Source organism: Tupaia chinensis, unplaced genomic scaffold (assembly GCF_000334495.1).
Source record: "Tupaia chinensis unplaced genomic scaffold, TupChi_1.0 Scaffold000610_1, whole genome shotgun sequence".
NCBI lineage: Eukaryota > Metazoa > Chordata > Mammalia > Scandentia > Tupaiidae > Tupaia > Tupaia belangeri.
In genome coordinates, this window is record NW_006160129.1 from 657,060 (window position 1) to 677,668 (window position 20,609).

The following is a 20,609-nucleotide window of genomic DNA, read 5'->3' on the forward strand; positions in this document are numbered from 1 at the left end:
GGGGGTGGACTGGCAGAGTAAAGAGGCGGGGACCAGGTCCCAGAGGATCTGCGCCCGCCCGCAGACCGAGCCCTCTTTTTGGAGCTGGTTTTCGTTCCTTGGTTCGGTGGAGCAGCTTTTACACCCAGAGCATGTTTGTACGTGTGGGACAGAAAGGGAGGTCGGTGACGCAGTGGGCGGCCCCAGGGCGCCAGAACACGCCCACAGCGTCTGGTCCTTGCTGTGGCTCCCGGAGTCCCGGCGGCCCCGCACACTTGAGGAGCAGAAAGTGAGCCCAGCTGCGCCCCTCTGGACTGCCGGCGGTCACAAGGTTCCTAGCCCTCCGCACTCGTCGTCACTGCGGTGTCCTGCACCCTCGTGTTCTTAACAGAAGGGCCGAGACCGTGTACCCCTGCCCCAAGGCAGAGAGGCACTATTGTCTGCTAAACTACCTACACTTAAGAGCCCTTGGCCTAGGGCGTCAACCACTGAGCTTCATTTACCTTGTTGGCTTTTCTGCTAAAAAAAAAAAAAAAAAAGGGCAGCAGATGGCATGTAGGTTAAGCCGGCTGGATCCCAGTCGCCAATCCCGCATGGCCGGCTTCAGGGTTCAAGTCTGGGACCAGTGGTTTGACAGTCATGCTGGGTATGTGCCTGCGTGCCCCCAAAATCCGAGAGGAGACTGGAGAAGGGATTGCACTGTAGCCAAGTTTTTTGCCTTTTTTTTTTGCTTTTTTAAAAATATGTATATAAGGTTTTTTTGCCTTAAGGTGCCTGCTCTGGCCAGAGAGAGACAATAAGAGGGAAAGGGAGAAGTACACACACACATACCCGGCCCAGCTATGCCACAATCCCTTCTTATAATTTCTTTATATTTCCAGAATTAAAGGGAGAGATGTGATTTCTCACACACTCTGGTGAGTGCCTGTATCCTACAACAAATGGGAAGAAAGGGAGTGAGGGAAAACAGGAAGGGAAGGAAGGAGGAAAGAAGGACAGGTAGACAAAGCCCACTGTCTCACACTGGACCCATATTTTTCCAGGAGCTTCCTGAACCTGCCAGGCGCAGCAGTTGATCTACTTTGAGACCCAGCTCAGAAGTACCTCTTGCTCCATAAACACCCATAACACATTGCAGCTCTCTTAGGGTGCTTTACTGGTTTTGCCTAGAAAGCCTTACTCCCCACCTCATTACTGGTCCTTCTGCCCTCCCCCTCATCCGTGGGGATAATTCTAAGCTCCTCCTCAAGAAACTATGGGGGGAACCAGCAGTTAGCGTAATGGCTATGTCGCTGGATTCCCACGTAGTCGACCGCGGTTCGTGTCCCGGACCCGGTGGCTTAAAACTCACGCCGGGCGCGTGTGCGTGCATGCCCAAGATCCCGGGAGGAGAATGGAGGAGAAGGGATTGCGGCGTGACCATCCCCCCTGGGGGGTGATTTCTCGCTTTCTGTCTCTATGTCTCTCTCTGTCTGTCTGGCGAGCGCACGCGCCCTACAGTGAAAATCTCTCCAAAAGAAACTATGGGTAGTACCCAACCCTTAAGGTACTTTCTCCTATGTATACATACATCTTTTGATTTATAAAGTAGGTAAGTAGGAGCTTAGCAGCAATTAGTAAGAAAATGCAACAGTCATAACAAATACTGCATGAATGTAATCTCTGTCTCTCTCAAAGTATTTTGTACTGTACCTACCTTTGTGATAAAGAAGGGCAAAGTGAGACAGCATGAGATTTAAAATTTACAAGTTCTGGGACCAGCCCATGGGGGTGGTGGTTAAGGCACTGGACTCCTAAATGTCTGTGGTGTGAATCCTTGACCTGGTGGCTTGAACCTCATCCCCAATGTGTGTGTGTGTGTGTGTGTGTGTGTGTGCGTGCGCGCGCGTGCACGCCTGTCCAAAAATCCCAGGAGGAGAAGGGATTGAGGTGTGACCACCCCCCCACACACAACCCAGGGGATGATTGTTCACTTTCCCTCTCATTGTCACACTCTGGCAAGGGCATGTACTTTTTTTTTTTTTTTTTTAAAGCTTTTTGCCATAGGGCACTGCACTAGCCAAGACAGAGACAGACAGAAAATGAGAAATCATCCCCCCCACCCTCCCGGGGGATGGCCACGCCACAGTCCCTTTTCCTCCATTCTCCTCTTGGGATCTCAGGCATGCATGCACACGCACCCAGTGTGAGTTTAAGCCACTGGGTCCGGGACTCGAACCACAGTTAACTACATGGGAGTCCAGCTGTTAAGCCAATTGCTGGTCCCTCAAAAACTTTTAAAAGAAAAAACTTCTAAATTCTTTATTTCTGGAATTTTCCATTTAATATTTTGGACCACGAGTAACTGAAACTGTAGAAGCAAACTTGTGGCTGAGAGGTTGGGGAACTACTGTTGTAAAACTGTTTTCCAAAATGGTTCTGTCATTTTAGATTTCCACCAAGAGTGTATGAGAGTTTTTATCCTTTTGTTTTATATTTCTTTGTGTTATTTTAAAAATTATATAACTTTATTTATTAATGTGTTTATTTTTCAATTTGAACAGAGAGAGAAAGTGAGAAAGCAAGCCACCAGGTCCAGGACTCAAACTATGTTCAGCCATGTGGGAGTCCAGCACCTTAACCACCACGTCACCAGCTGGCCCCTTTTATTTAATTTTTTAAAGAGGTTTTTGTTATAGGGTGCGTACGCTTGCCAGAAAGACAGAGAGAGATGGAGAGACAGAAAGTGAGAAATCACCCCCCAGGGGAGATGGCCACGCCGCAGTCCCTTCTCCTCCATTCTCCTCTTGGGATCTTGGGCACATACGCACACGCACCTGGTGTGAGTTTAAGCCACTGGGCCTGAGACTCGAACTGTGGTCGACTACATGGGAGTCCAGTGACATAGCCATTACTCCAACTGCTGGTCTCCCTTTTATTTAATTTTTTTGCTATAGGGAATGTGCACTCACCGGAGAGACAGAGACAGAGGGGGGGAAAGCGAGAAATCATCCCCGCCGCAATCCCTTCTTCTCCTTTCTCTTCTTGGGATCTTGGTTACCCACATACACATGCGTGCGTGCACGCAATCCCGGCATGAGTTTTAAGTCACCAGGTCCAGGACACAAACCACAGTTGACTACATGGAAGTCCAGCCATGTAACCATTATACCATCTTCTGGTCCCTATTTTTATCTTTTTAAAGTAATTATTTAATTTTATTTATTATTAATTGTTTTTTAATTTGCTACAGGGTACATGCTCTCACCAGAGAGAGAGAGAGAGATTGAAAATGAGAAAGCAAGACGCCAGATCCAGGACTCAAACTACAAGTGGAAATCCAGCGCCTTAACCGCCACACCACCTGCTGGCCTTTATTTTTGTTTTTAATGAGAGCACATGCTATGCATGTGAGAGAAAGAAAGAGAAAGAGACACCTTCAGCAGGGTCCATCATTCTATGATCCCCTTCCCTCTGCCCTTTAGCCAGTGAGGATCTTGTCTTACAGCCTGCTCATTTCAGGTAAACTCTGGATCTTTACCTGCAGCCAGCCGTGTTGTTTCCTGCACTGCAGTTCAGTATACCTGCAGCCAGCTGTGTTGTTTCCTGCACTGCGGTTCAGTATGCTACAGCCTGCACCACCGAGGCTGGGCCTGATCAGTCTTTTTATTTGTACTTACTTAGTTGCTTATTTATTTTTTAATTTCACCAGAGAGTACATGTGCTTGCTAGAGAGAGAGAGAGAGAGAGAAAGAGGGAAAGTGAGAAAGCACCCTCCATGGCGGTGGCCATGCCACAGTCCCAGACATGCATGTGCACCCAGCATGTTTTTCAAGCTGTTGGGTCTGGGACTTGAATTGCACAGTTGGCCATGTGGGGTCTAGCCACCTTAGCCCTTGTGCAACCAACCGACCCTGATCGGTCTTTTTCACTCGAGCTGTTCTGGTAGGGATATGATGGTTTCTTGTGTTCTTTATTTTAGATATAGGCTATTATCAGACAATCTATACCTTTTTTCTGCCAGACTGTGGCTTGGATTTTCATTCTCTTAATATCTTTTGAAGGACAGAAGTTTTAATTTCGACAGTGAGTTTGCCAACTGTTTTTTTGGGGTGGTGAGGAGGTAGGAAGGTTGTTGCTATAGAGCACATATGCTCACTGGAAAGACAGAGACAGAGAGACAGAAAGTGAGAAATCACCTCTGAGGGGGGATGGCCATGCGCAATCCCTTCTCCTCCATTTTCTTCTCCAGATCTTGGGCACGCACGCACACGTGCCTGGCATGAGTTTAAGCCACCCTGTCCGAGACTTGAACCGAGGTTGACTACATAGGAGTCCAGTGACATAGCCATCATGCCAATTGCTGGTCCTGCCAACTGGTTTTTCATGGATTGTGTTTGTGATGTTATGTCAAATATTTGCCTGACCCTAGGTCACAAAAGTCTTTTATATTTTCTTTTAGAAGTTCTATAGTTTTTTGTTCTATGTTGAGGTCTATGATCCGTTGTGAATAAATGGTGTATGTGCAGCAAGGAATGGGTTGAGGTTACTGTTTTTGCAAATGAATGTTCATTATTCTAGTTTCATATGTGGAAAAGCTTCTCCTTGCTCTGAGTTGCCCCAACACCTTTGCTGAATATCAGTTGTCCATCTATGCATAGGTCTATTTCTGGGCTCTGTTCTGTTTAATTGATCTACTTGTCTACCTCAATGCTACCACTGTACCATCTGGATACTATAGCTTTATAATCATTCTTGAAATAAGGTAGTATTAGTCCTCCAACTTTGTTCTTCTTTTTCTTTTTCCAATTTCTTTTTTTGTAGTTTTGTTAGGGGGTGCATGTGCTCACTGGAGAGAGATACAGAAAGAGAAAAAGTGAAAAAGGATCCCCCAAGGGGGATGGCCATGCCACAGTCCCTTCTCCATTGCTCCTTTTGGAATTTGGGGCATGCATGCACCCCCATGCAACATGTATTATAAGCCACTGGGTCTGGGAGTCAAACTGCCTAGTCAGCCATGTAGTGGCCTATGTAGTGGGATCCAGCCACCTTCACTGCTACATTATTGACTCGCCCCGTTCTTTTTCAAAGTCCTTTGCATTTCCATATGAATTTTAGAATCTTCTACAAAAAGATGAGAACTTTGAATAAAAATGTCAAACCTAAGCCCAGCTGTGGTGGCACAGGGCATAGGATGCTGTTGTGTGAAGCTGGCATTACACAGGAGACCCAGGTTCAGTTCCTGAACCAGTCTAAACAGGCTGGGTGTGGTGGCATGTGCCTGGAATCCTAACTAACTTGACTGGGGCAGCAGGTTCGAGGCCTGGCAAGACCCTGTCAAAAATGCCTCTCTCTTTCATCACAATAAAAAAAAAGGTCAAACCTAATCATATGTCCTTTCCACATAATTTTTAGAATCAGTTTGCTAATTTTTACCAAAAGATAAGAACTTCAAAAAGAATCTCAAACTATGCATGTTTTAGTTTCCAACCCATTTTAGACATACGCACACGCATTGCATTTATTCCAGGTAGGTCAAGTGTGCTTGACACACAAAAGTATAAAATCATTTAAGCTGAGAGCTCATGGCCAAGTGTCCCTCGGACACCCCTCAGGCATGTTTTATCAGGAGAATGTAGTTGCGTAGGGCTTCATATTGTTCCTTTTTATTTGAATTTTCTCAGAGAAGCAGGCCACTGTGTTGCGAGATAATTCTTGTCTTCATTTCAGGGTCTCGGGATCTCGTACCTCTTTTGCATCTAAAAGTATTTTAGTGTTTTTAACACATTGACCGTATTTCTCTATTTTGCTTGGGACATTTTGAAGTGAAATGCTATGAACAGGATATCTGTTTTATACAAATTTTTAGCTTTTGTGGAAGTCCTTGGTAACTTATTTATTTTAATTTTATTTATTATCATTATTCTTCAAATTTTTTTTAGAGTTTTTTGCTATAGGACGCATGCGCTCACCAGAAAGACAGAGAGAAACAGAGAAACAGAAAGCGAGAAATCACCCCTCAGGGGGGATGGCCATGCCGCAATCCCTTCTTCTCTATTCTCCTCTTGGGATCTTGGGCACGCACACACACGCCCGCAGCATGAGTTTAAGCCACCGGATATATGACTCGAACCGTGATCGACTACATGGGAGTTCAACAACATAGCCATTACGCTAACTGCTGGTCCCCATTATTCTTCAATTTTTGACCAGAAAAAGAAATATGTGAGAAAGTAAGCCCTCAGGTTCAGCACTCGATGTGTGGTCGGCCATGTGGAAGTCCAGCATCCCAACCACCACACCACCTGCCGGCCCCAGTCTTAGGTAATTTTTACATCCTCTCCCTCACCTAGACGGAACACTTTTTGATAATACTCTTCCATTTATTCTGTTTCGTATGTGTGGGTCAGAAGACAGACGGTACACTCAGAAGTGTGTAGTTTTAGCAAAAATTTGGAAAGTTTTCAGATGAGGATGGTATCCTCCATTTTCCCAGAAAACACTGACCTCTTAGCAGTGCCATAGAAAGAGCACATGGAGGGGCTGGTAGGTGACGTGGTGGTTAAGGGAGCTGGTCTCCCACATGGCCAACCATGGTTCGAGTCCTGGACTTGGTAGCTTGCTTTCTCACTTTCTCTCTTTCTCTCTCTCACTCTGTCCCTCTCTGGTCAGATTAAAATAAATAAATACAATTAAATACAGTAATTCTTTAAAAAAAAAAAAAAGGCACATGGATATGTGGATATGGGTTTACACTTGCTGAGTAACCAGCCCCTGCTTTTCTCTTTTTGTTCTGGTTTTTGTTTGTTTGTTTGTTTAGAGGTTTTTGCCTTATGGCGTGTGACCTTGTTAGAGAGAAACAGTGAGAGGGAAAATAAGAAATCACTCCCTGGGTGGATGGCCACACTGCAATCCCTTCTCCTCCTGGGATCTTGAGCATGCACACTCATGCACCTGACGTGATTTTCAAGCCACTGAATCCAGAACTCGAATTATAGTTGGCCATGTGGGAGTCCAGCAACCTAACCATTATGCCATCTGCTGGCTCCTGTTTTGTTTTGTTTTTAAATTTGCTATAGAGCATGTATGCCTGGTAGAGAGAGACAGGGAGGGAGAGAAGGAATGAGAAAGCACCCCTCAGAGAGGATGGCCACAGCCTAATACTTTCTCTTTCATTCTCCTCTTGGGATTTTGGGCACCCACACACACGTGCCCAGTTTGTTTTTCAAGCCACTCAGTCCAGGATTTGAACTACGCAGTCAGCCACATGGGATCCAGCCACCTTAACCACCATGCATCCGTTTTTTAAGTTTTTAATTTTTTTCATAAGTAAGAAAAAGAGAGCCTGCATCCCCAGTGAAGGTTTATGTCAAGATCTACCCAACTTCAGCCAGCCCTGGATCACAGGCCCTATGCTTAGTGTACCCAGCTAGGTCTCCAAATGTAAACCTGGAACCTTCCTATGTGAGTCACCCTCACAGAATGCAATTTTTTACTTCTGTGTCATTGACTGGCCTCTACTTTTCCTTCAAAAAAAAAAAAAAAAAAAGCCAGAGGGAATATGTACTCACCAGAGAGAGCGAGCGAGAGGAGGAAGAATGAGAAAGCATCCCTCAACCCCATGAAGAATGATCACACTGCAGTCCCTTCTCTATCTCTCCCTCTTTTCACGATTTTGGACACACATGCACATGGACCTGACAAGTTTTTCAAGCTGCTGGGTCTGGGTCTTAAACTGTGCAGTCAGTGCTGTGGGATCCAGCAACTGTCTTAACCATCAGGCCATGGGCTGGCCATCTGCTTTTTTCATTTTTATAAACAGGAAAATACTTACCTCCTTTGAAATACAGCTCTGAAGATGTGTGGCGATAAAAACTGACGGCAAGAAGGCACAACGAGGAGCAGGCAGCTGAAGCCATACCACTTTATAGGATCAGTGGAGAGCAGGAAAGACATCACAAACCAAGAACTTTGGAAAATGAAGCCTAGGAGAAGTCTAGAAGAAGATTATTTGACTAATGACACAAGAGAGAGCACATGCTGAAAAGACCTCTGGTTTTGAATTTGCACCAAATAGCCCGTGTTGATGAGCTTGATTGCCCCTCAGAACTTCAGCACAAACAAAATGGTGCTTGCCAATTCAAATAGCTGCTATTGTATCATCTCTCTTCTTTATACTCTTGAGAGAAATAATTTATCCTTTAGTAACTTCTCATCAACAGTATTTTTATAGGATTCCAATCTTGGTCATCAACAAAGTCTTGACAGTGGTTTCTTGGCATTGTTGATTTGCCAGGTGTGGTAGCAGCAGTTGTACAACTTCATAATGGAACGAAGTACAAGAAATTTCCACTTTGGTTGGATAGGTGGATGAACAAAGCAATTTGGGCTTCTCGATTTCTTTTTTGCTCTACTACATGCAATTTATAGTATTCTTATCCAATGAGGCGACCCTACAGATAGAAGTTGCTAAACGAGGGACCAGCAGTTAGCATAATGGCTATGTTGCCAGACTCCCACGTAATCGACTGCAGTTTGCGTCCCCGACCCGGTGGCTTAAAACTCACGCCGGGCGCGTGGGCGTGCGTGCCCAAGATCCCGAGAAGAGAATGGAAGAGAAGGGATTGCGGCGTGGCCATCCCCCCTGGGGGGTGATTTCTTGCTTTCTGTTCCTCTCTGGGGAACGCACATGCCCTATAGCAAAAAAAAAAAAAAAAAAACCTCTCCCAAAAAAAAAAAAAGTGACCCCTGAGAATCTTAAAAAAAAAAAAAAAAAATGATGGCAATAATAGGGACCAGCACATGGTGTAATGGTTCTATCACTGGACTCCCACATAGTCGGCCATTGTTCAAGTCCCAGACTGGATGGCCTAAACCTCACGCCTGGCATGTGTAAATGCATATGTAAGATCCCAAGAGGAGAATGGAGGAGAAGGGATTGTGGTGTGGCCATTCCCCAAGGGGTGATTTCTCGCTTTCTGTCTCGCTCTGTCCCTGGCGAGCACACGCACCCTATAGCAAAAACCTCTCAAAAAAAAAAAAGTGATGGCGATAATTTATTGAGTGCTTGCTTTATTTCAGACACTGCTAAGTTTCTTGTATTTCCACCTCTTGACTGCCTGATAAAGTGGTGCATAATAAGAGCCAAGGTGTATATTTGCATCTTTTTTAAAAAAAAGAATTACTTATTTTTTTTTAATTTAACCAGAGAGGATGAAAAAGAGAAGAAAGCAAGCTGCCAGGTCTGGGACTCAAATCACAGTCGTCCATGTGGGAATCCAGTGCCTTTAACAACCACACCACCTGCCAGCCCCTATATTTGCATCTTGATTATCTAATTTTTTGAAGACTTTTGCCATAGGACATGTACTTGCCAGAGAGGAGAGAGACAGAGACAGTGAGAGGGAAAGTCATCCCCTTGAGGGGATGGCCACACCACATTCCCTTCTCTATTCTCCTGAAATTTTGGGCATGCATACACATGTACCTGGCATGATTTTCAAGCCACCAGTTCTGAGACTCTACAGGCAGCCATGTGGGAGTCCAGTGCCTTAACCATTATATCACCTGCTGGCCCCATTGAATTTATTTTTAAGTATTTATTTCTCGCATGAGAGGGACAGAGAGGTAGAGAGACAGGCACCCCTAAAAGGGTCTTCATGCTATCACCCACTCTTAGCCAGCCCAGGTCACAGACACAGTCCCACATAACATGTGTGTACAGGAAGGCCCCAGAGCGTGACCCAGGACCTTCCCATATAGGCACAGTTTCCTTATTACTGCACCACTGTCTGGTCCTCTAACTGGTTTGGTTTAATTGTCAGAGAGAGAGAGAGAGACTCCCCCAGAGGGGTGTGGTCACACTCCAATTCCGTTTCCTCCATTTCTCCATCCTGTCAGGATTTTGGACACAGGTGTTTTCAATAGCTGGAGCTGGGATTTGAACTGTAGCTGGCTTTGTGGGATCCAGCTTCCTTGACTACTGAGTTAAGGAACCAATCTGAATTTGTTTTTAATTTTTGTTATGAAAAATAAAGCAAGAAATCAATAAATTATTGCCTGGTGGTTAGGACGCTGGACACTCCCACATGGCTGACCATGGTTCGAGTCCCAGACCTGGTGGCTTGCTTTCTTACACTCTCCCCCATGCCTCCATCTCTCTCTGGTCAAATTAAAATAAATGAATGAATAAATAAAATAAATAAAGTTGAATAAATAATTCTTTTATTAAAAAAAAAAAACAACCTCAAGCATACATAAGAATGAATCCCCATAGTTATTTCTCAGAATCAAAAATTTTCAGGATTTTGCCACCCTTGCTTCATCAATCCTTTATTGTGGGGGGAGATCTGCAATATATGAAAGCATATCCAAGGCCTTTCATTTTATCTCTGCAGATCTCCTGTATATCTCTGAAACATATTCTGTGACTCGGTCCCTTATCAGACCTAATTAGTAATTAATTCATAATAATAATTCCTAATTAATAATTCTTTGATATTCCCAAATTTCTCCTGATTGCTTTAAAAAAAATTTTTTGGGTGCAAATCAGATGCAAACGAAGGCCACACAGTGGCTTAGGTCAGGTCTCCCTTTTTTTTCAGGGGGGGGGAGGGTTTTGCTATAGGGTGCGTGCACTCGCCAGAAAGAGAGAGACAGAGAGAGAGAAAGGGAGAACCCCTCCCCAGGGGGGATGGCCACACCGCAATCCCTTCTCCTCTGTTCTCCTCTCAGGATCTTGGGCACGCACACACACGCACCTGGCGTGAGTTTAAGCCACTGGGTCCGGGACTCAAACCGTGGTCGACTACATGGGAGTTCAGCGACATAGCCATTACGCTAACTGCTGCTCCCAGGTCTCCCTTTTTTTAAAAAAAATTTTTTTGAAATCCAGGCTTAGATTTTTCATAAACATTTTTTTCTTTTTCTATTACCAAAGGGCCATATGCTTGCCAGAGAGAGAGACAGAGAGAGGGAGAAAATTTCCCTCAGCGGGGCATGATCATGCCACAATCCCTTCTCCACCTGTCCTTCCATTTGGAATTTTGGGCATATAAATGTGTCCTGCATGTTTTCTTTCTTTTTTTCTTTATGAGAGACTTTTGCTATAGGGCGTATGTGCTTGCTGGAAAGACAGAGACAGAAAGTGAGAAATCACCCCTTGGCAGATGACCACACCACAGTCCCTTCTTCATCCTTCTCTTGGGATCTTGGGCACGCATGCACATGTACCCTGTGGTTTTAAGCTGCCGGGTCTAGGACTCTAACTGTGGTCGGCCATGTGGGAGTCCAGCACCTTTACCACTACACCACCTGCTGACTCCAATGTCCAGCATGTTTTTCAAGCCTCCAGGGTCAGAATTTGAACTTCATGGTCACCGTGTGGGATCTGGCTCCCTTTCCTACTAGGCCATGGTGCTGGCCCATGCTTTTTTCTTTATTATATTTTTAGGTTTTTGCCAGAGAGAGGAAAAGTGAGAAATCACCCCTCAGGGGGGATGGCCATGCAACTATCACTTCTCCTCCACCCTCCAGGGATTTGGGGCATGCACACACATGTGCCTAGCATGATTTTCAAGCTGCCAGGTCTGGGACTTGTGCTGTCTTAAGGGATCCAGTGCCTTAACTATCATGCCACCTGCTGGCCCCTTTTATTTTTATTCTTGATAAAGCATACATGTGCACATGGGAGAGAGAGAGAGGGGAGCACCCACCACAGGGTCTTGTCATGCCAAGATTCCCTTCCTCCGGTTTTCTAGTCCATCAGATCTTGGACACTCAGGCATGTGCCTGGCATGTGCGGGGCTGACCAGCCAGGAATTCAAACTGTGGTTACCACATGGGATCTGTGTTCTCTTAAGAACATTAAGACTGCACCAGGTTGGGCCTTTTTTAATGTATGTTGCTTAATAAACATTTGCCAACATAGATTGCGTGTGATTTCTTCCAATCAATGGGAACGTTTTTGTTGTTGCTGGTTTTTTTTTTGTTTGTTTGTTTTTTTGTTTTTAAGGAATGTCTTGCCCCTTAAGTTCAACAGGAAAATGTGGAAAATTATGTCAAGGTTATGACTAACTTTTCTCCCCCATGTTTATACTTGTCTTTGAAAGCCAGGTAAAGGGAAAAAAGGAAAAGGCCGGGGCAAGGCCCGCGGGAAGAAGCAGAAGAAGCCAGAGGTGGACATCCTCAGCCCGGCGGCCATGCTGAACCTCTACTACATCTCCCACAACGTGGCCGACTGCCTGCACCTACGGGGCTTCCGGTGGCCCGGCGCTCCCAAAGGGAAAAAGGGCCGGAACAAGACTTAAGGAGAGTGTTGCATGGCCCATCTCTGTTCCAGAGAACAGACCCTGGGGGAGAGAGTCAGGACAACAGAACTATGGCAAAATAGACCTTACTGAAGACAACTCGAAAAGCAAGCTCAGCATGCTTTGCTGTGGCAGTTAATGATAGAGAAATGTGTGTTACTTCTTCAGCTAGGCCAGGTATGGTTAGCCTTTGGTTTTTCAGAAGTTAAGGGGGGAGAGTCCAAGTAGTTCCTACACAGTGTGGTGGAATCGATAGTACTTTAATAAATTATTAGGATCATAATTCTGGGTCAGAATTAAACCTTGCTCTGAAAAGGCAGTTCTAGTTTGCATGAGTTGTTTTCTTTTGCCAAAGGGGGTTTGTTATTTGGAAAAGACACTGCAAAAAGACAGGACTTCCTGAGGAAGACCCCTTTTTTGGCCACTATTTTTTTTTTTCATAGAAAGTAATAAATATTTTGTTCCTAAAATTTCCTTCTCAGCCACTTGACTCTGGTTTGAATTAGCCCCAGACACTGTTGGACACTAAGTTTGTCCGGCTGATCTGTCCGTGCTAGGCAGGTGATTGTCAGTAGCTGGGGCAGTGGCCAGGGGTTGGGGCACAGGAGGAAGGGAGAAGTCAGCACTCGTCCTTCTCCTCTTCGTATTTCACCTGACTCTTCTCCCTCTTTTTTTCCTCCATACTTTAATTTTTCTTTTATTTTTCAAGTTTATTTTATTCCATGAGAGAAAGACAGAGGTAGCACCTCCTGATAGAATCTTCACCCCACAGTCTAGCCCTCATCTCAGCCAGCCCGGATCAGGGCATGTGTGTGCATGTTTGGTGTGCATTGGGAGGTCCTGGGACATGAACCCAGGCCCTTCCCAGGTGGATGCAGTTGTATTATTGCTAAACCCTGCCCTGGCTCCTTCACTTACATTTCTTCCCAACTTTCTTTTTACTTAGCTGACCCTGGGCTCTAGGATTGGTATAGAAACTTGCTGTGGGCTTTCAGCTGATATTCCAGGGCCTCTCTAACCCTGGGAAGAGACACTTAAGAGAATTGCAGTTGTTTCTCTTCAGCCTCAAAGGCCCAAAAGCCCCAAAAGCCCCAGTGTGAAACTTGGAAAGAGGCTTGTTTAAGTGTAAACGTAGTCATCTCCAGCTCACTTAGCACCCTGTTCCTGCTCTCTGCCATGTCTTCCTGGTCCTTTGCCCTGTCCCCCCACCCTCACTGACACTGACAGTCTTGCCTCCTTTCAGTCTGAGCTCAGAGCTGGCTCTCTCCAGGTGGTCCCTCTCCAGGGTGTTCTAGTCTGCCTGAATTACATAAGGGCACAGGCCAGATGTGCAGATCTCAAAGATTCATGAAGTTGTGCAACCCAGCATGAAGGATTTCATTCATCTCAAAGGGAAAAAAAGGAGCGACATGACTCTTTTTACTAGAGAAGGGTGCTCATGTCCCACATGGGCTTGTTGGAAATGACAGACCTCTACCTCTGCCACCTGTGCCACCTATTCAGGTCCAGTGAGGGCCCTCACTCAGAGGAACTGAAGGGAGGCCCTTTCTGTTCTCCGTCTACAGGTTTAGAAACGGAGCACCTTCCTACCCTGTTAAAGACTGCTGGGATGGGTCTAAGTGATCTCTGTTGTGAGCTCCCTGTCCCTCGGTCCATGGTTCTCTGACCTGGATCATAGACACACAGGCGCCTGCCATGTGTGCTGCTTAGAGAGGTCCTGGGATCCAGACCCAGAGCCTTTTCTAGGTGGGCCCTGTGTGCTGCCACTGTGCCACCACCGCCTGGTCTTCCCAAGGGAGATTTTCCTCACAGTGACAGTCTGGATCCTGCACCTTCACTACTCCAGCCCTGTGGTACTGACCAGGATGACGTTTACCACTCAGCCACCTCTAAGTGGACATACACCCGCATCTGTCTCCAGGCACTACCGGCAATGCCCTCTGCCTCCCCCACCCCCACCCAGGGGAGTGAGGCCTCGCCAAGAAAGGAAAGAGAAACAGAAGGTAATGAGCCTGCAGATGGCGTGGTGGTGGTGGTTAGGGTGCTGAATTTCCATATGACCTACTGTGGTTTGAGTCCCAGACCCAGTGGCTTAAAAATCACTACAAATAAATAAGTAAAAAAGTTTTTAAAGAAGGTAATGGAACTACAAGAGCCAGGACTTTGATATTTTTATTTTCCATTTACAAATTAACTTAAGGGACCAGCAGTTAGCACAATGGCTATGTCACTGGACTCCCATGTAGTCAACTGCAGTTCAAGTCCTGGACCCAGTGACTTAAACTCACAGCAGGCACGTGTGCGTGCGTGCCCAAGATCCCAAGAGGAGAATGGAGGAGAAGGGATTGCGGCGTGGCCATCCCCCCTGGGGGGTGATTTCTCACTTTCTTTCTTTTTTGGAGAGGTTTTCACTATAGGGCGCGTGCACTCGCCAGACAGACAGAGAGAGACATAGAGACAGAAAGCGAGAAATCACCCCCCAGGGGGGATGGTCACGCCGCAATCCCTTCTCCTCCATTCTCCTCTACGGGATCTTGGGCACGCACGCACACGCGCCCGGCGTGAGTTTTAAGCTACCGGGTCCGGGACACGAACCGCGGTTGACTACATGGGAGTCCAGCGACATAGCCATTACGCTAACTGCTGGTTCCCTAGGGACGTAGTTATCTCCACAACCTCTAACATTCTTTTCATTTATCTCGTTTAGTTAGTTACACTTTTTTTGTTAAAATTTTTTCTTAAATTATTTTATTTGTTATTATTACCTTTTCATGTGACCAGAGAAAGAGGGAAAGTGAGAAAACGAGCTGCCGTGTCTGGGACTTAAACTATGGTTGGCCCTGTGGGAGCCCAACACCTTAATCATTACTCCACCTACTGGTCCCATAGTTAGTTACACTTTAAAGCAAATAAATTATTTTTTTCCTTTCTGTTTTGTTGTTGTTGTTGTTGATGTCTTTCATTAAGTTTTTGCTGTAGGGCTTGTGTACTTGCCAGGAGGAGGCGAGAGAGAGATAGACAGAGAAAGTGAGAAATCTCCAAGGGGGATGGCCATGCCATAATTCCTTCTCCATTCTCTTCCTGAGATTTGGGGCACACATGCACATGTGCCCATCGTGTTACTAAAGCTACCAGATCTGGGACTAGGACTGGACCATGCAGCCAGTCAAGTGGAATACAGCTGCCTTAACTGCCATGCAACCTAGGGCATGTGCACTCACCAAAGGGACAGAGACAGAAAGTGAGAAATCACCCCCCAGAGGAGATGGCCACACCACAATCAGTTCTTTCTCCTCTTGGGATATTGGGCATGCACACACATGCACTTGGCATGAGTCTCAAGCCACCAGGTCCAGGACTCGAACTGTGGACTACATGGAAGTTCAATGATATAACCACTACACCATCTGCTGGTCCCTCTTTTTTAAGTTTAATTTTTTTTCTTACATAAGCAAAAGAGGCAGAGAGAGTGACTCAGACACCCTAAACAAGGCCTCCACACAGCCATCCAACCCCAGTCTCTGCTAGCCTGGATCAATGGCATGTGCACACCAGTGTACCCAAGGAGGTCTGAAGACACAAGCCCAGGCGCCTCACACATGGGCCCAACTGTTCCATGACTGTGCCACCATCCAGCCCCGGGAGTGTTCTAGGGTAAGTCTTTCTCTGGTGCCTTCAAGCTGTTCCTTACTGCTTCCCCACAGTCTGGAAAAGGGAGACCCTTTTCCTGTATTTATTTACTTAGAATTTGATCAGAGAGGACAGAGAGGGAAAGTGAGAAAGCAAGCAACCATGTCCAGGACTCAAACCATGGTTGTTCATGTGGCCTCAACCAACACACCACCTGCCCAGCCACCCTTTTCTCCACTTCTTTTTTTTTTTTTTTTTTTAGAGAGAGGTTGTCGCTATAGGGTATGTGCGCTTGCCAGAAAGACAGAGACCAAGAGACAGAAAGCGAGAAATCACCCCCCCACCCCCCGGGGGATGGCCAAGCCACAATCCCTTCTCCTCCATTCTCCTCTCAGGATCTTGGGCACACACGCACATGCACCCAGCATGAGTTTGAGCCACCAGGTCCAGAACTCAAACTGCAGTCGACTACATGGTAGTCCAACAACATAGCCATTTTACCATGTGCTGGTCCCGTTTCCCCACTTTTTAATGCAAGAATTGAGGGCTCCCAGAAGCTGAGGGCTGGGGGCCACTGAAAGATGTGTGGCACAGTAAGACTGGCGTGATCAGTCGTTCAGTTGTTGAATGAATGTATCGAGGGCCTGATGTGTGCCAGGCACTGGGGGGACAGCCAGGAGGTCAGGAGAACCCGGTCCCGACAGAGCTCCAGTTTTGGAGAAAGTGGTGCGTAGTTACTAGTCATTACTATGATGATATAAACCAGCACTCGCAGTAGACTCTGGGGGAGGACGATGTTCCGTGTTTGGGCTCTCCAGCACAGTAGACGTGAAGGACCTGTGCGACGCTACAGATCCTGCTCACTCTGGCGCCTTATCCTCTGTCTCCCTCTCCGGGTTCTCTCCCCACCCACGAGGTTCTGCTGCCTCTAGGTTCCTGCTTCCCGTGACATCAGCTCCTAAGTCTCCAGTGGTCCTAGCCTGACTTCATGCCTCCTGTGCTTGCTCTGAGAGTCAGCTTTCTCTCCTAAGCACCCCATTCTCTGGGCTTGACAGAACTGAAGCTGCCCCCGCCAATCCCTGTGTGTTTAAGGCCTGGGCTGTCAGGACAGCCAGTGAATGAGCTGCAGGTCCATGGTCGCCTCCCAGCCCAGTGAGCTGTGCCTGACGGTGTTGACAGTCACTGCCCGTGAACAGGGATCACTGACCAGGGACAGACACCCAGGGTGATGCTTCTGTGGGCAGGAGTGTTGGAACCGTGCTGACAGCAGCACTTACGATGGCACCCTATGGCATAATTCACCCCTTATAATCAAGATCCTGGACAGAATTCACTGATACTTTTTTCCTTCATTTATTCACCTTTCTGTTACATTTTTCCTGTCTCACTTTTTTCTTTTTTGGGGGGGTGGTGGTGGGTGGAGAGTAGTGTGCCAACTTGGTAGTTTAAAAAACTCCAAACCTACAGAAAGGTTGAAAGAAGGTACAATAGGGACCAGCATGTGGCATGGTGTTTAAAGCACTGGATCCACATGGCCAACTGTGGTTTGAGTCCTAGACCCCGCAACTTAAAAATCACTTTGAGTACATGCATGTGCATGCATGCCCAAAATCCTGAGGAGAATGGAGGAGATGAGAATGCAACATGGCCATCTCCCCGGGGGGTGATTTCTCACTTTCCCTCTTTGTCTCTCTCTGAGCACACATGCTCTACAAGAAAAAAAAATTTTTTTTAATTTATTCATTCATTTAATTTGATCAGAGAGAGAGAGAGAAAGAAAGCCACCAGCTCCAGGACTTGAACCACAGTCAGTCATGTGGGAGTATTCAGCGCCCTAACCACTACACCACCTGCTGGTCCCAAGAAAAAATTTTTTTAAAAAAAAGGTACAACAAATACCCAGACCAAGGCTCTCAGCCCTGGCACTCGAGGTCCGGGGCTGGCTGTGGCTTCACTGTGGATTACAGGGTGTCTGGCAGCATCCTTGCTGGGAGTGTTCCAGCATCCTCTACTCACCAGATGCCAGTAGCATCCCCTCAGCTGTGACAACCAAAAATGTCTCCCGACATTCCCAAATGGCGAAATTGCCCCAGTTGAAAACCAGTGACCTAGGTTCACAAATTAGCATTTGTCACATTTACACACCCACATTCTTTGTAAACCTATATAATACACATATTGGGTTGTCAGAAAAGTCATGACTTTGGTTTTTATGTTTTTCTGTGCAATAATGCATCACAATTTTTCCAGCGACCCAATACATACACGTATACTCACACATAAGACATTTACATCAAGAAATTTACATCATAGGCCAGCTCCATGGTCTGGTGATTAAGTCAGCCAGATCCCAAATGGCTGACTGCGCGGTTTGAGCCCCAGACCCGACACCAGGCATGGAGAGAATGGTGCATAGTTCCTAGTCATCGCTGTGGCAATATAAACCAGCACCTCCAGTAGACTCCACCCAGAACCCAACCCCCCATGGGGGATGGTCATGCTGCAATCCTTTCTCCTCCATTTCTCCATGCCATCAGGATTTAAGGCATGCACACACACGTGCCTGGTGTGCTTTTCAAGTTGTCTTGTCCAGGATTCGAACTGCGTAGTTGGCCATGCACTTAACCACCAGGCTACAACTTCACTCTAAAATGGTTTCTTTTGATCAATGTTTACACTCATCAAAATGCCATTTATAATCAGCACTTACACTACTATTTGTGTTGAGACAGTGTGCTTCCTGGTTTCCTGGGTAAGGAGAAAGCGTAAGTTTTTTTTTCAGTTGCAGAAAAGCTTATGAGTACAACCTCATTTGTTCAAGGCAGAATAACAACAAAAGAAGCCCATGAAGAGTGAGCTATTCTGGGACAGGAATTAGCGTAATGGCTGTGTCGTTGGACTCCCATGTAGCCAACCGCGGTTCGAGTCCTGGACCCAGCGGCTTAAACTCACGCTGCGCGCGTGGGCGTGCATGCCCAAGATCCCGAAAGAATGGAGGAGAAGGGATTGCAGTGTGGCCATCCCCCCTGGGGGATGATTTCTCACCTTCTGTCTCTCTGTCTCCCTCTGTCTTTCTGGCGAGCGCACATGCCCTATAGTGAAAACCTCTCCAAAAAAAGAAAAAAAAAAAAAGAGTGAGCTACTCTGTGACACCTTCATGACCTGACCTCCCCAATCATGGAGCCTTAGAGATGACCCCCCAACAGGGATGCCCTTACATGCTGCCACCATTCCTCCAGTGTGCCCAGGAATGCGGGTGCTGCTGCCACTGGGGGCTCTGGCCCTTTGAGCAGCTCTCAGCCAGAGCTGGTCTCCCAATCACCAGGGACCGGCCTCGTGGAAGACAGTCCTTCTGTGGATGGGGATGGGAGGATGGCTCTGGATGACCCAAGTGCATCACATCCACTGTGCATCCCATTTCTCCCACCACCACATTGCAACCTACAATGAAACCATTACACAATAGTGGTCGCACTCCCACGAGATCCAGTACTGCTGATCTGACGGGAGGTGGAGCTCGGGCAGCAATGCACGTGGTGGAGAGCCACTGCAAACACAGACGAAGCCTCACTACCCAGCACCTCCCTGCTGCTGTGTGTCTGGGGAGCAACAGGCCAACAACCAACACTAGTCCATGGTGCAGAGGTTGAAGACCCTCAATTTATAGGCAACTCCCATGTTGGGTCTCTACGGCTGCAGAAAGGCCTGCCAATTCTGGAGACAGTTCTTGGTGGAGAAAAACATTCTGCAAACCAAACGCCACTCTGTACTTGATGTGACCCCTTTTGGTCACCCTCTTCTGGGTGCCACTGACATGTCATTGCCCCTGTAGATAAAATGGGGGTGTCCACAGTTGGCCATGTGACTTCATCACCCAGTGAGGCTCTTGTCTCCTGAAATCTGACCATCCTTCCATGCCAACCAGGCTTTCAGAATAGATCCATTCTTACAAGAGATCAAGGTTTGATGAAGCCACCATGGAAAACATTGGTGGTGCCTTGAAAAAACGTTCATCAAAAATTATATGTAGATGACCGTATGAGCCAACAATTCCAGCTCTAGGTACCTAGGAGAATTGCAAACAGGAAGCCAAAGGGCCACTTGTACAAAGTGTTCATTGCCACATCGGTAATAATGGCCGAAAGGTAGAAACAAACTGGGCTAGGATGTCCTTCAGCAGATGAATGGATGAACAGCCATGGACTTCGTATACAATAGAGGAGTATTCAGCCTTCAAAATGAAGGAGATTCTACCACACGCTGCCACACAGATGAACCTTGAAAACATTTTGCCCCTGGAAGAAGCTGGACACAAAAGGACAAATGTTACATGATTCACTTAGTAGTTTGGAACAGGTAAACTCATAGAGAGAGAATGTGGGCTGGTGGTCCCTAGGGCCTGAGCAGAGGGCAGTGGGCAGTGGGCATTTATGAGTACGGAGTTTGTTCGTGATGATGAAGAGTTCTGAATGGATAGCGATGATGGGAGTACAACATGGCAAATGTACTTAGTGCCACCAAATTACACACCGGAAAAGAGGGGCCAGCAGGTGACGTGGTGGTTAAAGCGCTGGATTCCCACATGACTGGCTGCTGTTCAAGCCCCAGACCTGGTAGAAAATCACACCAGGCATATGTGCACACGTGCCCAGAACACCAGGAGGAGAATGGAGGAAAAGGGATTGCAGCATGGCCACCCCCCTTTCTGGTGAT

General features: G+C 46.7%; 1 protein-coding gene across 2 annotated transcripts; it reads left to right on the plus strand.

The window, feature by feature from the left end:
- Positions 1 to 48: 48 nt before the first annotated feature.
- On the plus strand, positions 49 to 12,585 carry SMKR1 (small lysine rich protein 1). 2 transcript variants are annotated; one of them, XM_027775872.1, is made up of 2 exons: positions 49 to 137; positions 12,069 to 12,585. In XM_027775872.1, exons 1-2 carry the CDS (start codon positions 132 to 134, stop codon positions 12,264 to 12,266), a joined length of 204 nt encoding a protein of 67 aa, XP_027631673.1. In that variant the 5' UTR covers positions 49 to 131; the 3' UTR covers positions 12,267 to 12,585. The 2 variants fall into 2 exon arrangements, 1 of the variants encoding a protein (XP_027631673.1); XR_003551116.1 differs by lacking the exon at positions 49 to 137 and adding an exon at positions 6,223 to 6,282 and having other exon boundaries at positions 12,069 to 12,204.
- Positions 12,586 to 20,609: the final 8,024 nt, after the last annotated feature.